This window comes from Gossypium hirsutum, chromosome A12, assembly GCF_007990345.1.
Source record: "Gossypium hirsutum isolate 1008001.06 chromosome A12, Gossypium_hirsutum_v2.1, whole genome shotgun sequence".
Classification (NCBI taxonomy): Eukaryota; Viridiplantae; Streptophyta; class Magnoliopsida; order Malvales; family Malvaceae; genus Gossypium; species Gossypium hirsutum.
This window is the reverse complement of record NC_053435.1, coordinates 714,667-736,820: the sequence shown is the minus strand read 5'-3', so window position 1 is coordinate 736,820 and position 22,154 is coordinate 714,667. Positions and strand designations below refer to the sequence as shown.

General features: G+C 31.5%; 2 protein-coding genes across 5 annotated transcripts; both read right to left on the bottom strand.

The window, feature by feature from the left end:
- Window positions 1–322: 322 nt before the first annotated feature.
- Window positions 323–2,256, bottom strand: LOC107930382 (EID1-like F-box protein 3). The gene has a single exon (XM_016862035.2). It carries the CDS (start codon window positions 1,561–1,563, stop codon window positions 523–525), a length of 1,041 nt encoding a protein of 346 aa, XP_016717524.1. The 5' UTR covers window positions 1,564–2,256; the 3' UTR covers window positions 323–522.
- A 12,168-nt stretch (window positions 2,257–14,424) lies between these two features.
- LOC107930391 (nuclear mitotic apparatus protein 1) lies at window positions 14,425–18,796 on the bottom strand. 4 transcript variants are annotated; one of them, XM_016862055.2, is made up of 10 exons: window positions 18,702–18,775; window positions 18,559–18,608; window positions 18,048–18,112; window positions 17,750–17,912; window positions 16,753–17,546; window positions 16,344–16,517; window positions 16,119–16,235; window positions 15,529–15,708; window positions 15,372–15,418; window positions 14,425–15,060 (listed from the first exon to the last, which is right to left on the bottom strand). In XM_016862055.2, the coding sequence occupies exons 3-10, from the start codon at window positions 18,093–18,095 to the stop codon at window positions 14,739–14,741; spliced, it is 1,845 nt and encodes a 614-aa protein (XP_016717544.2). In that variant the 5' UTR covers window positions 18,096–18,112; window positions 18,559–18,608; window positions 18,702–18,775; the 3' UTR covers window positions 14,425–14,738. The 4 variants fall into 4 exon arrangements, with proteins under 4 accessions (XP_016717544.2, XP_040938322.1, XP_016717536.2 ...); XM_041082388.1 differs by having other exon boundaries at window positions 16,344–16,502; XM_016862047.2 differs by lacking the exon at window positions 18,559–18,608 and having other exon boundaries at window positions 18,702–18,796.
- Window positions 18,797–22,154: the final 3,358 nt, after the last annotated feature.

The window sequence follows — 22,154 nt, the reverse complement described above, 5'->3', positions numbered from 1 at the left end:
AAATAGCAAATTTCCCATAGTTCATATAGGGAATTGAATAGAAGCTAATCTTGAGAACTGTTGTGTAAATATGGTTTAAGTTTTTTTTCCTTTATTTATTGGTTAAAATATTTTTTTTTAAAATTTGAACTTAAAATGTGATTTATTGGTTAGAAATAATTTGTAAAATAAAAAAAATTATTTAATTAGAATTTCAATAAGCCTTTATTTCATATGAAATCTTGATTTATTTCCATGGCTCAAAATTCCAATTCATTAAAAAAAGCATACAGAATGACAATTATGAACCAATTGGCTGCTTCCGTTCGAATTAAACTCCATATGAAAAATCCACGTCATTATTTTTCAATCCCAAGAAAATCAGTTTCTAACATGACTACATGAGGCCAAAAGAGCATAGCAATGGGACCCAATCCATCGACGTCATATTTTACATTATAAAAAAGAAAAATCATAGAGAGAACCAATCTGGTCCGCTAATTTGTTTCTTTCTTATAATACGCGCAAAAATTTTATCATTACTTACAAGTTCAGCAATAAATCGATGGGTCCACCTCCTAAAACATCTTCCCCTAACGAGCTCGTGCTTCCATTTGTCACCGTCTGATGGCTAAACGCGTCCCCATCGACCTCATCATAGCCGCCATGATCTTCATTCACATCATCATCGTCGCCGTCGACGTCTTCCTCCCGATCGTCACATACTTCTTCATCGGATGACAGAGGTACGAGCCAGCAAGCCCCGTGCAAGTGCCCGTTCACACAAACGAAATACTCCAGCCTTCGGTCACCTGACCCGAGCCGCCTAGCCGCGCTCTTGGGGACGAGCCGAGCCGCCGTCATGCTCCAGACTCGGGTCCCACAATAAGGGCACCTCACTCTCTCGTCGAACGGTACTTGCCGTCTGATCAAACCGGCTCTTGTCTTAGATCTCATGAATCCCCGAAATACCCCTCGGAATATCCCCAGATCGTCTTCTTTATCCCCCATTGGATGCTCGCACGGGTCACTCACGAACAACAAATCGCCCCGACACTTCTTGGCCAAGAAACTCCGACCCGAAGTCTTCGAAAACCGAGAAGCTCGGGTGAAATGACCAGGAATAGCCCGACTGACCATGAAATGACGAGTCGACTCACAACCGCTGCAGAAAAACATGAGCTTCGCGAGCGCATCCCATCCACCACCAATTCTTCCATTAGGGGCCCCGTTGGCCAATGCTGCAACCATCCGCCACAACAACCGTTTCGCTATAGCTCTAAGCTTGCGATTCACCGAAGCAGTCAAGCAAAGGACCTGTAAATCCCATTTCATGGACTCAAAGACGAGTAAGAGAATACCCTCGTTCAGTATCCCCGAGTCATCCGACTCAGGCTCATCATTCGGATGAACATTCACTCTCCGTCTCTGGGCACTCATTTTTCTTCTGAACATTGAGACAGCAATGGTCAATGCAAACAATCCTAAAATACCAGTGTCCCAAAAAAAAAGTTCAACACACGTGTCGTATGAGAAATGGATATTTTGCTGCTGCCGATCCCATAACACGTGGTGATTTTCCATTGGGAAGAGGAAGACGCGTGTTGATCACACATTGCTGAAATGCCGTGATAGAGAATCGAAAGGATTAGGGGGAGTACGTGTCGATGAGATCACCAAATCCGAAATATCTTTTTCGTGGCTCGAAAATATCAAGGGGATTCCACGTGTTCGATGGGAAGCGAGTAGGGAGACGGGAGTGCGCCTTAGTTTAATTTTAAGGAATAAGAAAATCCGAAACTGAACTCAGCTAGCACGAGCACTGCCGGTACACGTGGAAGGATGTAGAGAAAACAGGTGTTGTGCTTAAAAAGAGGTTGCTTTGACGTATGAGCACATGGGTCCGGGTATGGACCATGAAGCAGATGACAACCAAACCCCAATATTGTTTAAACCGGGGCACCGGTCCGTGAATTGTTTTGAACCGTTATTAAATAGTCAATTACGAACTGGACAAATGGATAAAAGATGGGTTCAATTTTTGGTTCATTTTCATCTAACCCCAAAAAATAACACTCAAATCTTTATCCATCTCAAAACCAATATAAAAAAGCCTGAATTTAAGCAGTGTGAAATCGATAAACTGAGCAAGCAGAAGCTGAATGATTTAGAAGAAATAAGAAGACCAGAAAGATGAACTGAGAAACTGCAACAATCGTTTGTGTTTTTATATTTTGAAAATCATTGGTAAAGAAAATGGGTGAAAGAAAAAGAAGAAGAAGATGAATGAACACAAAAGAAAGAATATGGAGAAAAGGAGAATGAAGAAGAGTTGAAAGTTGAAACGTGAAAGGCTTGAAATTATAAAGAACTGAAGATAGAGATACTTTTTTAAGTAATAAAAATTCATTAATTTGAAAATTGAAATGAAAATAGGTTGCACGGAAAACAAAAAATATATATATTATAATAATGGACAATAAAAAAATATAAGATTTAAGTTATTATATATAATTATTGCCCAAACCATGCTTAATCTAATTCAATAGAATTATACAATTTAAAGAAAAAAATAGTAAATATTCGTCGTAGATGGTAAATGACAGACTCCATCAACACAATAAAACTTTTAACCTTAGCATCAATAGAACATTATGATACGTTGACAATTGGCTTTGTTACAACTCAACTATTATATATCTAAAGTGATTGCAAGTACTTAATACAATAAGAAAATCAACCATGGATTATCCAAAGTGGCGATCAAAAATTGATAAATCAAACTAGAGGAGAGGACAACAAAATCATCCTTAAGATCACATGTAAAACTAAGATTACATGCATAAGAAAGACTAAAAAATGTGCTACAAGAGCAGACAAAAACTTCTAAAATTGAAGACTTATTAAACAATGGAAAAACAAACAAAAAATATATATAAAACTTCAGACAACACTAGTTTAGATCGACACGTGAAATCATTTATTATTCTAAAATACTCTCAAAATAGAAACAAATTAAGAAGTTGACGAAAAACCACCCACTTTCCAAGAAAAACTACTGGTGGCCTGTAAAGTTTTAGTGAGCGGCAGGCACCATCATATGTCCATCACAACTTATGAAGACAACAAAGATACCAACAAAATATATCTGCAAACTGAAAAGAGAGAAGACATGTGTAGTGAATGAGAAGAAGAAAGAAAGAAAGGGTTGATGGGCGATAGCCAGCTGGAGGTTGGCAATAGGACTCTTTTTCCATTTTGACCCTTTAAAACTTTTAAAATTTTAAATTAGTAAATGAAAAATTACATTTTGCCCCTCCTAAAACGATAAAATTTTGATTTAATCATTTAAAAATTACATTTTTATTATCGTAAAAATTATAATTTAATTTCAACCCACTAAATAAATTTTATAGCTTTACCCCTGAAGGTTGGCACTGACGCCATGTAAAACAAAAGATGAAAAGTAAACGATTTGGAGAAATTTTTTTATTTAAATACGTATGGTTTTAAATTAATCTTGTAACTAAATGAATTAGTTTAATCCCTATATTAAATGCATTGCGATTATAATTTGTCTATTGAATAAATAGCTTTTATCTTTCTACATGATTAACAACAACAATAACTTTATTTTAATTGTTCAAATGAAAAAAAAGTGATTAAATATGAAAAGTAAAGGATAATTATTTTCATATATAATTAAATAAAAACAATTCTACTATTATGCCCCAGAAAGGTTCTAATAATCAATATGTTATTCACATAATATTTTACATCTTTTATCCTTTTTAACTTCATAGTAAATATAACAGAAAACAATTCAACAATGCTAAAAAAACGATTAATTAATGAGAAATGATTGTATGAAACTGTAATTTCATGTCGTCTCTATCCCTTTCTAATAGGAGAATGACAAATCAGATTCTTCTTCTTGATTTAGAGAAAGGATTGTATGAAACTGTAATTCTACGTCATCTCTATTCATTTCCAATAGGAGAATGAGAAAATGCCGAAAATCAGGAGGAAAAAATCTAATTTATCATTCTCTTATTGAAAAGAGATAAGAATGACATGGAATTATCGTTTTACACAATCCTTTTTCTAAGAAGACATGCCTTCAAATGACACTTACACCACGAAATTTGAAGTCGCTTATAGTAATAATAGGTGACACGATAATATTTGAAAGTAAAAAGTATAAATACCAACAATTGAACAGATTTCATTTTCAATAAGAAAGTCATAATAATTTTAGATGTAGATAATCGAATATTGATGACAACACTGAGTGTACCCCCAAAAAATAATTCAAAAGTAATCCAAGTACTAAATTAATTAATATTTAACTTAAACTACTTTGACGTACCAAAAAATAATCCTTTTTAAACGTGAGAAAGATGAATAAAATGTGGCAAAGAGAGTTGAGAAGAAAATAAAATAGAACATGCACATCAAAATTTATAATATATGGCATAATAAAATTTAGCAATAATCATATTTAACCTTCATGGAATTGAGCCAAATAATCATAGCTAATGTTGATATTAATTAGAGTGTAATACTGCAACTAAATAAATGGAATTAAGGTAGTGTTCGTAAGTATACGGGTCGAGTTGTAATATAGTTACAAAGAAGTAGGTAAGTACTCTGAGGATCGTACCCATGGGAGACGAATACTAAATTAACTTTAACCTAAACACAAACAAATCTAATTAGTACTTTAAATAAATCATATTACGAATAAACATAAATAAGAATTTTTGGTTTTGATAAATAAAGAAATAAAAATAGCAAAAATAAAGGGAACTTCAGATAAATGAATTCTAACTTAATCAAATCTAAACGTGGGTAATTAGCTCGCTTCGGTGTTCATAACTAATTTCTATTTTGGGTGTTTACTCAATCAACCTAGTTGTTACCCTAGCAAGATCTCTCTATCTTCCACTAAACTAACGAGTCAGTAAGAACTACTTATCTCTCGACCTCATAGTCCAGACCGGTTCAGGACTAAGGTGTTCATGGATAGGCCATATCAATTTTGGGTTAATTCCCACATAAATGACTTCCTAGGGTCGTACATAACTAGGCATTTTCATGTTGACACATAATCTTGGCATGATATATAAACAACTTACTACTTTCAATATCAAACACCTAAGTTCAATATATTACAAAGTATACAAACATTAAGGTTTTCAAACATTTGCATCCATCAACAAATTATACAGGTAATTTGGTTATCTTAGTAGAATACAAATAGTTGTAAATGTAAGTACTTAATATGATGTCAATTCATGAATAAGTCTACCTAGATCACATAGGGCTTTTCGGTTTGTAACGTTCTAAGACTTATGATAGGTATGGAATTCAAGAACAGAAAGCATCAAAATAGTTTCAAGCACGAAAATAGTTTGACATATCATATTGTTCCTTATTCTTCCCCCTTAGTAACCCTTGTCCACTCACTGTCTTATTTATTTCTCCACATAGGAAGTCACAACATAATATAGCAATTACAGCTAACTCACGAGTTTTTGTTCATCAATGACTAAGTTTTTTCACTTTTGTGACTTTATCACTTTTTGATCTTTTTCATACATCTCACTCACAAATCACAATGCTTTTGTTTTTCCACGTATTTTTCCTACTCGTTTTGATTTTTTTTTTTGAAATTTTCTTTTGTTGCACATATTGGCTAACCTATAATCACTATATCACATTGATTCTTCGTATGAATGTATTTATTTTTTCAACAAATGACGGGATTCGAGTCACACAATTTCTAACAATATAATCTAAGTCAGAATAAATTTAAATAGAATTCACAAATAATTTACACGGAATGTGAATCAAATTTAGACACTTAAGGACTCAAAACCTCAACTTTGCACACGTAATTGTAAAACATGATTATTAAATACATTTTTATATAACTTTCACCATTACTCATAACCTCACAAACCCTTAAATCGAAAGATAATATACGTTTAATTAACTATATTCAAATTTACACTCTCTTAAATATTTCAACAAAATGAATATTATTAAAATGCATTATTTACTTAATAAACTGTTTTTAAATGTTTGTCCTACGCGAGTCAACTTCACATTACAAAGAAAATTAAGACAACAAATTGACAAATAATTAAGACACTGAAACCGTTATAATATAATATTCACAGATATTTTGTGTTTGGCTAACTTTTAATTGATCAACTGCTCCCCTACTTGTTTCTATTATATTGCACAAGACTCAATGATTGACGCTTTTAATTATCTGAATTATTATTCAAATATTTTTTTTTATTTTTTTATAATATTCAAATTAAAAAAACTGGATTCTGGAGTCTTCATTGTGTTTATCAAAATATATAAATATTAATTAAAGAAAATATTTCAACAAAAAAAGGGAGTCTTCTACCATATATTTTTTTTTAATTTATAATTGATTTTATTTTGATAATGTTATTTTAAAATATATATTATCTATATTTATAAAAAATAATATCAAAAAAACCTAAGAGTAATAAATTAATGAAGACGCGTTTAACGGGAGAAAGTCCCATAACCAGAGCTAGAAGCAATCGTGTGGTACGAAGACAATATCTGGTGCGCGTAAACGCAATTTCCTGTCGGGACAGGTGGCAAGTGGAAAATCGAATATGGACTCCACCATCATAACATTGTCTAAATGCAACCCACCACCACCCTATAGAATACGGGTCGACCGATTCCTAGTTTACCGGTTTAGCATTGTTGGGGTTTTGAAAATCGGACTTCACGCTGCATTTCAATAGAGGGCAGCAGGGCTACCGAGTTCATGCTCGATAGGAACTTTGGCAAAATTTATATTGGACAGTTGGTCCATTACGTATTCTTCTGGTTTAATTCTACATCTGGTCCTTATACTTTGAACTTTTAAAATGTAGTTCTTATACTTTTAATTTTATGAATGTAGTTACTCTATTTGTCGAATTTGAAAATTAAAATCCAATTTACAACCTTATTAATGAATTTCGGGTAAATTTGAATATACAGTAATTTAATATTCAATTGTCTAATTTAAAAATTAAAATCTCATTCACTCAAATTTAACAAAAGTCAATTAATATTTTTCAAAAAAAAGTCAATTAATAATTTTGTCGATTGCAGTTTAATTTTTGAATAAAAGTAAAATGATTAAATTTCTAAAATCTAAAGAGTTTAGGGACTGAAGGAAAAGTTAGACCTTTTTTCTCTTAGAACCCCTCATCCTTATTTTCTGATTGTTCATTTTCCCACCCATTTCAGCCGTAAACAATCTACTTTAATATCTATTATATTTTGTTTATGCAATGACAAAATTTCGGGGTGTGACAGGATTAGATCTTTCGTTAGCTTTAGGCAATTTCTTAAGTTTAAATTTTGTCTAAGTCAACCTACTCTTGAAAAATAAGAATTCTTGCAGGAATTCTTTAAGGCACCGAAGCAAACTCGAAAGATAAAAAAAACTACGAAGAAACAAAAAGCCATAGAAAAATATCGCATACCAAGTGTTTAAGTCAATGTTCTCAATAATATTCAATTACTATAAATGACTACAACTGAGTGAATACAATGACGAGGAAGGCCTTTATTTATAATTGAGTTCTCTCATAACTAATGGTACTGTTTGAGTTACATTAACGGTCAATATAGAGCTTATCTACAATTAAGAGTCCTAAGGGATTTAAACTCTATACAATCTTATTCATTTAGGATTTATACTATTTACTTTGACAACTCTAGTTTTATCGAGATGTTTCAGTGGGCCACCAAAACTTCAAATAGATAGGCTTCTTCATGGGTTCCACGAGTTAGACTAGTTAATGTGAGTCAAATGAGCCTCATTTAGTAAGCTGACTTTTATAAGACATTCTGTGTGCAATGACCACGAGTTTTGATCTGCGGTCCATGACAAGTGTGCCCAATTCACAAAGTCGGGAGCACCTGAGACATATAAGCCACTTACTTGCAATCATAATACCATTTGAGGGATAATACATTTGATTGTTGGAAAATCGATCGACAATGTTATGAAGAATTTTCTATTTGAATCATAATAGATTAGTTTGAAGCCTTTTGTACCCCTTTTATTAAGCTTACAATGTAATCTAATTGTAGAGTTCTCCATTGATATTACATGAAGCAAAACTGGTGTAAAAGACTAAGTTTGTTGGTTACAAATCCAATGGGGGAAAACATGTGAGGTCCATACCTGTAATATAGTGAAGATAGAATCTGTCCTACAACATGGATAAATATTTCAGGGCCATTTTCATCACATGATAAATTAATAATACCCTACTTAATTTCTTTGTTGTTTTGTCACCTCCGGTGGACCCCCGGCATGCGGAATGTAATCAATCATCTCCCTTTCGAAGACGACGGTTGCAAAATGTAAAGTGTAAAACCACAAACGTGGCATGCTTCAGCCCACTAGCTGGATCAAGGCTTCGTGTGCATGAGTTCATGGTGTATCGTGTACGTAGACACTGAGACTGAACTGGTTTGTCACGGCCGGCAATGGTGCCCGGCCAGCATGTCGATTTGACCTCACTCACGACAAGGCACGCTACACGTGACTGCGGAGACTATTTGGCCATATATTTTTTATTTTTTAAAGATTTTATACTCTTTTTTAGCTTTCAATGTTTGTATCTTTTGTAAATTCATTTCTTATTTTTTTAGTTAAATTTGGTATTTAATTTTTTAAAAAGTACCGAATCATTTTTTTCAACAGAAATATTGACTAAAACATTAATTTTTTAATAATATTGGCATGACAGTCCACATGTACTTTATATTGACTAGGTACTATTTGTTTTATATATCATGTCAATAGATAATTTAAAAATTATAAAAATATTCAAAAATAATATTCAAAATTCAAAAAATATAAAAATTCAGGAAAAATATTAGTATGAAGTACATATCGATGATCATGGAAACTTTCATGTTTAAAAATTTAACGTTTTAGTTAATATTTTCATTAAAAAAATAATTCAACTTTTTTTAAAAAGTTGATCATCAAATTTAATTAACATTAATATTAATATTGTGTCATATTTATTTAAAAAATTTATACATTTAATGTTATAACTATATGTTAGAATTTTAAAAAAATAATAATAATTACAAAAAAATTTTAACATCAGTGACATTTTCGAAATGTCACAAAAAATTCAAAAGCGTCACAAAAGGACAATTAACACGTCACTGAAAGTTCTTTTTTCTGTAACATTTATCTTTATTTTACATTTTTCTAGAAAGCGCCATTAAAATATGGTTTTGAATTCGTGACATTTCGAATAAGGGTTAAATTGAAAAAATATATAAATGTTGATAGCTAAATTTGACATTATGCCTTTAAATAATGGGTATTTTAACATCACAAAGATGTCATTGTTTTCCCTCTTCTTTCGTTTTAAATTAGTGGTCAAAATACATTGTGATTTTATAGAAGTTGAGATTTAGTCCATGTATTTTAAAAATTAAATATAAATGTAATTATAAATATTAAAATTGTAAATTAAGCTATTTTTCTGTTAAATTTATTGGTTTGACAGTTTGAAATAAATGAATATTCATTTTGGTAGCCATGCGACATAAAAATTGAGGTTGTAATGAACCTGAATTTAATAGAAGAATTCTATCTGTGCTAATAATTGGACTTGTATTTTTAAATCTTAAACTAAATACTTCAAAATAAAAGTAAACGTACTAAATTCCAAATTATTGAAGAACATAGGTACCTGCAGCCTATTTTAACCAATTAAAAAAGAGACGGTGACTTGATCCAACACATGAATAGATACATTAGGTGATTCCTTTGCCCATGAAATTCATGGCATGTTGGCCCATGGGATCAACAACAAATCTTGAACCAGCACCACCCATGATGGGCTGACTCATGCTATGTTCTGAGCTTTTCCGCTCATTTTGTCACTTCTATGTAGAATTTGATACGGTAAAAGTATCGTCGAAGTCTTTATATTAAGAGTTAGTTATATTTTATTCTTTTCTTATATAAAAAAAGTTGGTAAATTAATCTTTATACTTTATAAAAGTTAGATTGTATTAAAGAGCAAATTGGTCCTTTGTAGTAAAAATTTCATCGATTTCTAAATATTAAAAACTAGCAATTTGAAGCTATAAAGACTAATTTAACTGTAAAAATGGATAAAATTTTAAAAGGACCAATGTATAGAGACTAATTTGCTCATTTTTTTAATGGAGAGGGCAAAATGCAATCCGACTCTTAGTACAAGGGTCTTGATGATACTTTTACCAATTTGATACATAATGAGTAATAATTCTATATAATATATATATAAGTAAGATTTTATATTTGTCTGCTTTTGTAGCACTTTTTTAGCATTGCTTATACATGAAATTTTAGTTTTACAAGTAATTTTAGGGATGATTTTGTTGTCGTCCTCTCTAGTTTGGTGAATACTCGATTCTTTTGTCGATTTTTGCTCACCGCTTTGAACCATTCGGGGTTGATTTTCTTATCATATTAAGTGCTTGCAATCACTCCAGATATGTTGTGCTTGAGTTGTGACAAAGTCAATTGTCAACTTGTCATAATTTTCTATTGATACTAAGGTTAAAGCTTTTGTCGTGTTGATGGAGCTTGCCATTTATCATCTACGATGAGTGTTTGCTATTATTTTCTCTCTGAATTGTAAATGAATAGAAGAATTTACCTTTTAAAAAAAGTAAGATTTTATAGAAAATTTTGAAATAATTAAAAATATCTTTTAGCGTTTAGTTTATTACTAAATTGACATTAAAGTAATAATTTATAAGTTAATATTTGGTAGACTAACAGTGTATTTTTTTTATTTCACAAGCATTATTAAAAAATTGATGTCTCTCATTTTTAATTTTTTTACTATACTCTTATAGAACACTTATCGAATTTAAAAATTTCACCGTCAGAGTACCAAATATTTTCCCATAATTTATTATGTAATTAAAATTTGTATCCATATTAAACTCCACTTATTATTTTAATTTGATTATCACTTAATTAATTTTATAATTATTAATATTGATTTTTTTTAAAAAAATCCTACAAAGCAAAAACATTATTGTTCACTTATGAGATTAAAATAAAAAAAATTATTCAAACACTTACAACATACAATTTATTTATTTTAGAACTCAAAATAATAATATTATTTAATGAATTTATAATATAAATAATTTTTTTTTAGGGATCAAAAGAATAAAAATTGAACTGCAGAAGGTATGAATGTGCAACATTATAGAAAGATAATTATTCTTAATATATTTTACTTATTTGACTTACATTAATTTTATAAATTTAAATATTTTATTAAAAATAAAAAATAATTAGATGCACATATTCACATGTAACTTGTGAGATATATATGGGATAAGCCCAAATTAAGTATAAAATAATACATAATCTCAAGATAATAAAAACCATTAAATAATATATTCATACTAAAAAAATAAACAAATTAGTCTCTGTACATTAAATTAAAGAGTAAACTGATTTTTTATTAAAAATCTCGTCCATTTTTACTGTTAAAAAAGGTCTTTATATATACCTGTTTGATTTTTCTGTCAATTTTTAACAGTTCGAAGTGATGAAAATTTTAAAAGATATCATTAATTTGCTCTTTGTTTTAACGTAGTGAGATTAGGTTGTCTATTTTTTTTGAATAAAAATATAAAATACGATTTAACTCTTAATACAAGGTTTACGTATGAATATGTTGGTGTACTGGTATCATATTATATATATATATTTGTGTATCAAGTTGAAATTTATAAATATGGTTGTAGTGTTAGGTATATTATTTTAAAAAATTAAGTTTTTGTTTTAATATTCCATGAATGATGCTGATTCTGTTTACAAATATTTATTTGTGTGATATGACCTCTGAATCATGTTTAGGACAGTTGTTAATTAGCTTAAAAATAAAATTAATAACCAACAAATTATTGAATATAATTTGGTTATCTTAAAAATACACCTAACCCGCTTATTGAATATTAACTTGATTACTATTGGTATTGTTGTTAGTGTAAGATGACGTGGTTTCGAGTATGTTATTACGTATTATCCTTCTATTTTTAAAGGTTAGGGAGGAACTATAAATACTTTTAAGCACTCCTTGTTTTTTTTTTCCTTAAAAAAATTACAATTTAGTTGACAAGTATTTCTAAAAAAATTGTTTTTGAAGTTTTTTTTAATATAAAAATTTTAAATTATTTTTATTATTTTAAATGTAAAAAAATTATAGTAAAAAAACTCTTTAATCTTTTTCAATTTCAAAATTGAGCAAATTAATTTATTTTAAAATAATTGGAGCAATTTAATACCTGACAGTTTTGAAAGTGAGTAACTAAGGACAATTAATCCCGGTATTAATGTTTTTGTCAATTGTCTATATTTTTTATTAGCAGTATAATAAATTTAGCCCTCGATGTTTACTTATTTTGTTAATTTGGTTTTGATACTAAAAAATTTCAACAAATCTAGCCTCATTATTTAAACGTTTACAAAAAAAATTGCGGGCTAAAATTGTTAAATTATGACTAAATTGATAGAATGTATAAATTATGAAATCCAAATTTATTATTATACTAATCAATTTATGTAAAATTGACAAAAAACATTATTAACACTATGATTAATTATCCTTAATCGTTCATTTTCAAAATTATTAAGGACTAAATTGTTTCGATTTTTTTTAGAGAGGCCGGTTTACACAACATCGAAATTGAGAGAAAAAGGAAAAATCTTTTTACCCATATTTATTTTTACATAAAAATAAAAATAGCATTATCTAATGTCTCTGTTGGAATCGGTTTTAAACATGTTAAACAACTAGAAACTTTGTACACTGGTAACACGGGGTTGGTAATATGTGCATGAATAGAGGGCAAAGCGTGGGAGACACAGATAAGGATGAGATGACCCTTCTTCCTTCAGACAAGAAGCTGATAGGGCAATGGCAAGTCATTATCAAAGATTAGTTTGGCAAACAGACAAAGCTTAAATCAGCTCTGTTTTGGCTTTGTCTTCTTTTACTCAAAAACCAGTGGGTGCCAACGTCATTGACACAACTAAAAGGGGGGCAACATTTGTCATCCACCACATAATCGATTAAATATTCTCACCATGTATCTTCCTATAAAAACTTGAACCTAGCTATAATTATTACCAAACAAGGAAGTTTTCAGGTTTTTTTTTTTTTTTTTTTTCAGTTCTGGTTGTGAAGATATGGGAGGAAGCTCAATTTCAATGAGGAATATGAAGGTACGGACATGGGAAAGGTGTTCGAAGCAAATAAGAGAGCAGAGGGGAAGGCTTTATATTATATGGAGATGTACTGTGTTACTCCTTTGTTGGCATGAATGAGAGAGTTAATGGATGATTATGATGTATAGTTTAGAAACAGAGATCACCCTTCAAGTAGGAGGTGGGGATTCTTCTTCTTCTTCTTCTCTTTATCTTTTAGGAGGTATAAAAATTAGATTCAAGACAGGATTGTTAAGGCTGATGAACAGTGCCTAAACATGAATTTCAGAAGAACAAAGCTGATAAATTAACATGTTGGGTTCCATTTTTTTTTTTGTGTGTGTGTGTTGTAAAAGATTCCTTTTAATATGCCACTGCAAGAGCAGAGTAGTTCCACAAGTTAATGCAAATTTGCTTTCACCAAAAACATTAAGGCCCCATATTTTAATCGCTAATGAGGGTAAAAACAACCTTTTTAGTCCATCTTAATTTTGATATTGAGCAAATTGATCCTTTTAAAAGAATAAGCAATTTAATCCTTATCAAGATGAGTAATTAAATAAAACTAATCATAGGGTTTACTTTTTTCAGTCAATTTATCCTATTTTTTATTGGTATAATAACAAATTTAACCTTTAATATTTACAAATTATATCATTTTGGTCATGATTTTAAAAAATTCAATAAATTTAGCTCTCATTAGATATCTAACAAATTTAGAATTGAGACAAAATTAATAGAAGGTATACAATGTTTAGGGCTAAATTTATTAATTTTTTTTAAAATTAAAACCAAATCGACAGAATTAGTAAACATTCAGAACTATTATACCAATAAAAAATAAGATAAATTGATAAGAGAAGTGAATACCACAATTAATTCTCTTTAGTTACTCATTATTTTTTTAGAAAAAATCAATTTGCTCAGAGGTCCTTATGAAAAAAAAAAAAAGAGTTGGTTATCCACTTTATCAAATTAGGGTTGTGTTTTGGTTAAGGTAAAACCCAACCTAACAGGCTTTCAATACAGCCAGAAGCAACAGAGAATAAGTTGCAAGATACATGCAAGCAACGCACTAACCCAAGTTTACTAGGGCTAAAGATTAGCAAGAATATTAGAAGAATTAACGAGCTTCATCATTCAATAAAGCGAGCATCTGCATGATCCATTCACTTATTCAATAATTAATGCTGTACAAAAGTTGTGCATTAGTATTTTGCACTAACATATAGTAGTATAAGGTTTAAAAGAAACTGCCTATAGGCTATATATATATGCTAGAGGTAAATACCTAGTCACTCAAATAGTACTGGATTGTAGTATTAAACTAATTGTTATTAAGACTGGTAACAGCCATTTATGAGCTAGGAAAGGGTCCCCTTAATGTTCTATCAAAAGATTCATATAGCTTTTTGTCAAAAAAAAAGAAAAAGATACACATAGCTTCACTGTACTATATCTTGATTTCAACATCATCAAAAAATTCCCACCCCTCATCCAGTAACTCCTTGTCATCAGCTTTGTATTGTTCTTCGTATGATCTACTTTTTGGTGACTGCATATCAACAGATGGTGTTGGGCTTTTCTTCTCCAGGATTTTAGTTGCCTCTCCCTGCTCGGGACCAAGATCAGATGCCATGCTTTTCAGAGATGAGCTGGAAGAGGCCAGGATGCAGCTGGTTTGGCTTGAGGAAATGGATTTGCTCAATGGGATACGCTCATCGAACTTCTCTTTAAGCAATCTCACATCCTGGCAAATAACAGATATTTCTCCCCTGGAAAAAAGGATGAACAGTAAAATGTTACCATCCTCCACTGCTATTCAGTTCCTCTTGCAAACGTCAAATCAGAGCTAATATATGTAAAACAAGAAGATAGTTTGGAATATATCCACATATGATAATATTATTCATGAATTGATCCATTCTATCACATGGAGTTGAATATCCTTGGTGCTGATCAATCCTAAATAACAAATGCATAACCATCATATATATGGTGATCCATCATAAATCAGACTTATAATATGAAAAAAAAAATGTTTGATGCGAATTGATAAAAATAATAGCCAGGCAATAAAACTTACTGTAATGAGTCAACAATCTGACCACAGTCCATAAGAAACTCACGTAACTGCAGTTGAACATAAACATAGAATATAGTAAGTCCAAATAAGTAATCTATTTCAAAATTTTGTTAAGACTAGCAAGTACTAATACAGGGTGCACAGAAATGAAAGCAACCTTGGAATTTTCTTCTGCCTCCTGCTGTAAGGTCTCTGACTCTTGGACCACTTTCAACATAATGGCTTCTTGCTCAGCAAGAGCATTAAGGGCAGATTCTTCTTTTTCCAGCTTTTCCTGCTCTGCAGCTTTCATCAACTCCTTTGCAGCAGCTTGTCGAGCTTCAAGGGTTTGATGCATCTGCGGATAAATGCATACAGGTAAAAATAATGAGTATAACAAAGTCTTTCATGGAAACATCATGTTCCTTGTTAAATACACCATAATTGATTAATTCAAAGGATGATCAAGTACAAATCTCTAGAAAACTTACCCAGTGATGAATCTGTTTCAAGAAATGGCTGATTTATCTCAAAATAGATGAAGTCAACCAAAAATTGGTTTATTGCACAAAGGTTTTTTTGTAAAATTTTTCAACTTCTCCGTATGCCCAACAGCATGGATAAACATATTGAACAACCAAGATCAAGATAATTTATCACATACATATAACTAAACAGACAAATGAACCATACCAAAGCAAATTATATCAAGACAAGATTTTCTACTAATTATCAACTAGATGGCGAATTAATTTGTTCCTAAAATACCTCATCGAGAACGGAAAGGGATTTATCTCTTTCTTCTGACAAGCTGTGCAAGCGACTTTGAAGCTCTCTCACTTCAGTGGCTAGAATTGCCTTCTCCCCATATACTTCTCCAGCATGCTGCAAAAGAGATGCCAATGGCTGAGCTTTCATACTCTTTAAAAAAAATAGAACTACAATATGTTCTATGACTTAAAAAAGGGGGCTATTAACAAACAAGCGCACAACCATGTCATTTGCTTCCTTTGCATGTGGCCGCATCTGTTTAAGTTCCTCCACCTTGACGAGAATATCTGAACCACCCATGGCGCATTCCTCTTTTGCTTGTTCTGCAGCTTCCTCTTGAAGTTCAACTTCTCTCATCAAGTTCATGATTGACTGCATAGCCTGAAACAAAGTTTTCTACACCAAAACATCGTAAGGGTATGCCATCCCAAAATAGAACAAAGGAAATAATGACCTAACTTTTCACATTGAAAAGCTTCTTAAATAAGCAATAACATCAGAGTTAAGAACCTCATGCCACAGCTGAATGACACAGCAGACTAGTAGCATTGTCGTCATTGTAAATAATCCATTCTCATACCCAATTAGCCTCCAAATTTTACAAGAGTAAAAGGTTTAGAGCAAAGAGTACCTTGTTATGTTTAGCATCTTCAATGACCTCTTCAAGCAGATCAATTCTGCATGTTTGACTAGACCTACTAACTACAGAATTGAAGGTATCATCCTCATTATTACCCAATGCACCACTTTCTTGTTTCTCAGAATCACTAGAGTGACTACTTTCAGAATGAAGACCAGCTCTCAGGGCTTCTTGCATTTGTTCTTGAGAAGATGATGGAACCAGAGCAGCCACAGCATTTTCTTCCCCTACCAAGGTTGCATTTAATGAACTGTTTCTGCATGAAACTGCATGCAAGTCTACAGGCCCATCAAAAATTAAATGACCACTAGAGCTGCCACTAGTACCAGTATTCTCCAGAAGTGAGGTAGAATTATCAGCAGTATCTGATGAAGCATGAGGAGCCCTTACAAACCCATCTTCAATGTCTATGGGTCGGTCTTTACTCGATGAACCGGACTCCCTAATTTCATGATTCACATATAGAAGAGAACTCTCGATCCCTGAAGTATTCAAGATGACACCAGATCTATCTTTCCCACTTTCACCACTTCTTTCTGAGCTCCCCAACAAAATCAATTCATCAGTTTCAATATCAGCAGGCTCATTATTTTTGTTCTCATGAAATTTTGAAGTACTCGCTGCATTTGGTGGCTCAACAGAATCCACATTGGTGGCAGAACCTGTAAGACCAATGTCTCTGGCAACTTTATTTGGTTCGAACAATGGTTCTGCAGAAGAGCATGCTGTTTTCCCCAACAACACATTATTCGGCCTTGATTGATTGCTTTCTTCCTCGTCGACAGCTGCAATTTCAACAAACAATATATGCATGAAATTGAACAGGTGAATAGATCAATGCATAAACTCCAATATGCAAGGCAGTTACCCTCCAAACCACAATACAGAACATACAGAGATAACAACTAATTATTCCACAAACTTGCAAAACTGCCAAAACACAATGCGGAAAAAAACAAGTCTACAACTAAATCATAAAAAAAGCTACCTTCATTTGCTTGCACAGGAGGGCTCCGATTCCGCCAGGAAGAACTACCAGCCACGGTTCCTTTAGATAGGTAAGGCAGAATCTCAGACAGAACAATCTCTGCCGCTGCGTCCACATCCTTAGAGTTCTCTATAGCAACAGCTTTTAGAATTCGTGAATCAACCTGTGCAGTAGGTGTAAGAAAAAATACTTTCACTGCATGTTTGTTACATTTCTTTTTCCAAATCACTATGTTTTATGTTATACACATACATAAATCAAATACAGCATGGGATTAAAAATGAGTAAAAAGAAATACCTGCGGGAAAATATCCATCAAGCATTTATAAACCTTTTTAAACCCCATAGTGGAAAGCTATTAACCTGCAAATAAAGTAATAAAAATTTACATGAAATCTGTAATCAAAGTAAAAAACGATGAAAGAAGTATTCAAGAGGAGAACCATAATTTTAATCACATTAATCAAACGTAAAAGTATAAAAGCTTAATTTTAACAACAGAATTGAGGAATAAATTAAACAAAAATATTACATGCAAAATGACCGATCAATTGATAGAATTTCTTCCAATTAGTAATGGAGAAAAACAAAGGAGGGAGATATGATTAATATAAAATAGTGTATCATAGAATCAGATGAACCGAAAGTAGAAACCCTAACGCCAAGACTGGATATTAAAAAGACAACAAAAGCTAATTTTGTATCAAAGAAGAAAAAAAGAACTTTCTTATTAGATTCTTTTTCATTAAAAAATAGAATAACAATAATCCGAAAGGAATCCTAACATGAAACGAAGGAAAACGACTTACGAAACAATGCTCTGTTTGGCTGAAGAGAAAAGAAAAAAGAGAGAATTTAACTGTTTGAAAAAAGAAAAAAGAAAATAATTTTACCCAGGAAAAGGAAAAAAATCAAATAAAGAACCAAAAATAAAAAGGGAAAAAGAAGTGACCTCTTTTCAAGCGATAAACAGCGAGTGATCGGAGAAAAGAAATGGACAGAAGATGAGAGAGTTTTGAAGAAGAAAGAATGGATAGTATTTTGTAGTTGTTTTAATTTAATAAATTTTGGTTAGAGAGTATTTATAAAAAAAGAGTCAAATTCTTCTATTAGTCCTTGTATTTGAGTAAGTTGTAGATTTAGTCCCTATATTTTAATTTGATCAAATTTAGTCTCCTTATTTTTCAAATTTCTTAATTTTAGTCCCTGTGCTTTTTTCAATTTTGAAAGTTTACTCTAGACTTAAATTTTGTGCATGTTGTTTAATTTGATCATTCTTAGTTCCTTTATTTTTCGAATTTTTGAAATTTAAGTCTTGACACAAATAGCAACAGTCAAATCTATTAACTAGTTTTTTCATGAGCAAAATGTGAAAATAATAAGTTGACATGGCATTACACGTGTAATAATATATTTGTCACTTCAAATTTTGGAATTAAAAAAACTTCAAATAATAAATTTAACAACTACCATTTGATCAGGACTTTAATTTTAAAATTCAAAAAGCATAGAGACTAAAAATAACCAAATTACAAGGATAAAGTCCAATATTGTTTAAATCGGACTAATGATCGAACAATTCAGACAACTACTTCCATCCGTCTAGTTCAAATTAATTTGAAAATTAATTTCTAAAAATATCATACTAATTTTAATTAATTTGATTAATTTAGTTTTACTTGATCAAAATTAATTTTCCCAAAAATCCCTTAGATTTTCTAAATTAATTTTTTTAAAAAATTTTAATCAAATTCTCTAGTTGAACAATTCTTATGGCTGCCTAATTTAATTCCACATCGAATAAGTCAACTAAATTAAATTATTTCCAAAGTCGTAGAATTTTCTTCTAATTCAAATGTAGCCTGTTCGAGCTTTTATCGAGCTAGTGGAATGATCAATTGAACATATACAACTAGGCTCTAGTTATTGTAATTTTGTCTAGAAGTATCATTCCGATAATTCGCATCATAGAGCCAGTCTACAATGAGTACCTTGATTGCAAACTCCTTATTATATATTCTTTATGAAAACAATTCATCTAACTGTTTTGTCCAATGATCTCGTCATATGTATGTTACCCTTATATGATATTCTTAATTCATTTGAGTTAAATCCGTTCACTCAATACAATTCTATTTTATCTCATTGTTACAATTGTGTCTTCTTAATGATTAACATGATCACAGTCAACAAATGACTGTGATAAATTGTTCGTTCAAGAACAAGCAACCCGTGGTCATGTTCCATATTTATCAATTCACGCAATGCCAATGAGAGCATATCATTAACTCTTTAATTGAGCTATGAATTCCATTGTTGCTAGTAAAGTCATGCCATACAAAGTCATATACCCAACATACCGTTTACCGACTCGATCATCTTTAGAGCATAAGCCTCCACTTATATCAAAGCACATGAGTTACATACGCATGGTCAGTGACTAACTCAGGATTTAGATAAATCACACCATGAATGTCACAAGTGAATTAATTCACAAACAAATTCAGAATTAATTCATCTTGAGACTAGTCCAATGTATCATTTTGCCAATGAATACATCTATGTCTCTACCCCTGGAGTCAACCGTTCCGATAACCAGGACCAGCCATCATTTCAATTGGAATTGTAGACGCCATAATAATTTTTCTCAATATTTGAATCAAATGCTCACTTTGATTCTTTTACGAGATTTTAGACTCGTTTAGTTTATCTATTGAAGTAAGTTGCTTTTCTCGCAATGTAAACTTTATTACAATATCACTTATCATCAGTTTGAACTTAGACTATCAATGAGCTAATATTTGCTTGACATAATTTCGCTATGCATGAAAGATAAAAATATAAAAGACATAATAGTGAAATGTGAAATTTATTTATTCATTTTTCAAATACATAGAAAACAATTACATTTTTATTACAATATGGTCACATTTCCCAACAATTTACAAATTGAGCATAGTCAACAGTAATGTTATAATATGAAATGGTTATATACGTACATGATTTTGGTATTATGGTTTGATATGCGAATGAACTAACATAGTGATTGTGTGATTGAATTGTGCATGAAAGTATAAGGTTGCCAAAAAATCCCATGTTCATATTAATGTGTTTCAATTGTTAAATTGTTATAAATGTTTAGGTAAGTTAAGTAAATTTCATATAGACTTACTAAGCGTTCGTTATGGTTACCCGTTTCTTTTCCTTTTTCCTTATAGATCGTTAATTTGTGAAACCTGTTGATCGGATCAGCTTGAAGACCACACTATCCTACCATCTATTCGGTAGTCTTTTGATCGTTTTAGGCTTGATTTTGTGGCATGTACATAGGTGCTATAAAAGTGTTAACTTTGAATTATTAGCTTGGTTTGAGTATGGCTAATTGATAAACCATAAAAGTAACATGTTTTAATCCCATGCTTGGCATGTTTTTGGATGATTTATTATGTGAATTAGTGAATTTGATGCTCCTAATTCTTTAAATTTATGTTTTTATACTTAGGTGAGCGTAGGGAAGTGAAAGGAGCGAAAAAGGGGCAAAAATCAGACAAATAGAGCTGTCTTTAGGATCCACATGGCCTGAGCATTTTCACATGGGCTGGGCACACGCCCGTGTCAGCCGCACGGGCTGGTCACACGCCCATATGCCAGGTTGTGTCGACTTCGAACCCTACTTCTGTTTTACACGGAAAAATCCAATATTTAGGGCTTTTGAGCATTCTAAAGTTTACAAATATATATTAGAAGAGGACTAAAGGGAGCATGCAGAAAAGAACGAAGAAATTACTCGAAGAACGCCGTTGGAATCAACTCAGAAGCAAATCTCCATCAAGATTGAAGATCTCCATTCAAATTTCCTTCGAAGTTTTATTGGGTTTCTTATGTCTTGTTGTTATTCTAATTTTGAGATGTTTCCATCCCAAATTATGAACTAAACTCCCTAGATACCTAGGGAGGATAAAACCTATGATGGATCTTATTATTTAATTTTTGAATTATATGATAAATGTGATCTCAGTTATGTATGCTTATTTCTTGCTTTAATATTTCCAGGATATTAATTCAAGTGTGATGTGTTTATTTCAGTGGAGCAAAAGTCTCTGTTTAAGAGTTGATCCAGTATAATTGATTGGATTTGCATGCAATCCTAGAAATAGGATGACATAAATCTACTTATAATAGAGCAATCCATAGATCGAGTTAATGCGACTGTAACACCCCAAACCCGGCCTAGACGTTATGACCGGATCTGATGCGCCACATCGAAGCGTTCAAAACATTCCGTATTACTTAGTTTGGAAAAAACTTAGTTGGTGTTGTAAAAGACACTTTTAAAAGTAGGTTAAAGTGAACGGAAGCTGTGCACCAGGTAGGAAACCAGGAAGAAGAGGAGGTGAGTCCGTCG

Excerpts from the sequence above, each read along its gene's own strand:
- LOC107930382 (XM_016862035.2), bottom strand. The coding sequence starts at position 1,563 with ATGGAAAATCACCACGTGTTATGGGATCGGCAGCAGCAAAATATCCAT.
- LOC107930391 (XM_016862047.2), bottom strand. The coding sequence starts at position 18,095 with ATGGGGTTTAAAAAGGTTTATAAATGCTTGATGGATATTTTCCCGCAG. Across the intron at positions 16,236-16,343 it reads CAAAGGAAGCAAATGACATG|CATGCTGGAGAAGTATATGG; the intron begins GTTGTGCGCTTG and ends TCTCTTTTGCAG. Across the intron at positions 15,061-15,371 it reads CAGATTGTTGACTCATTACA|GGGAGAAATATCTGTTATTT; the intron begins GTAAGTTTTATT and ends CCTTTTTTCCAG.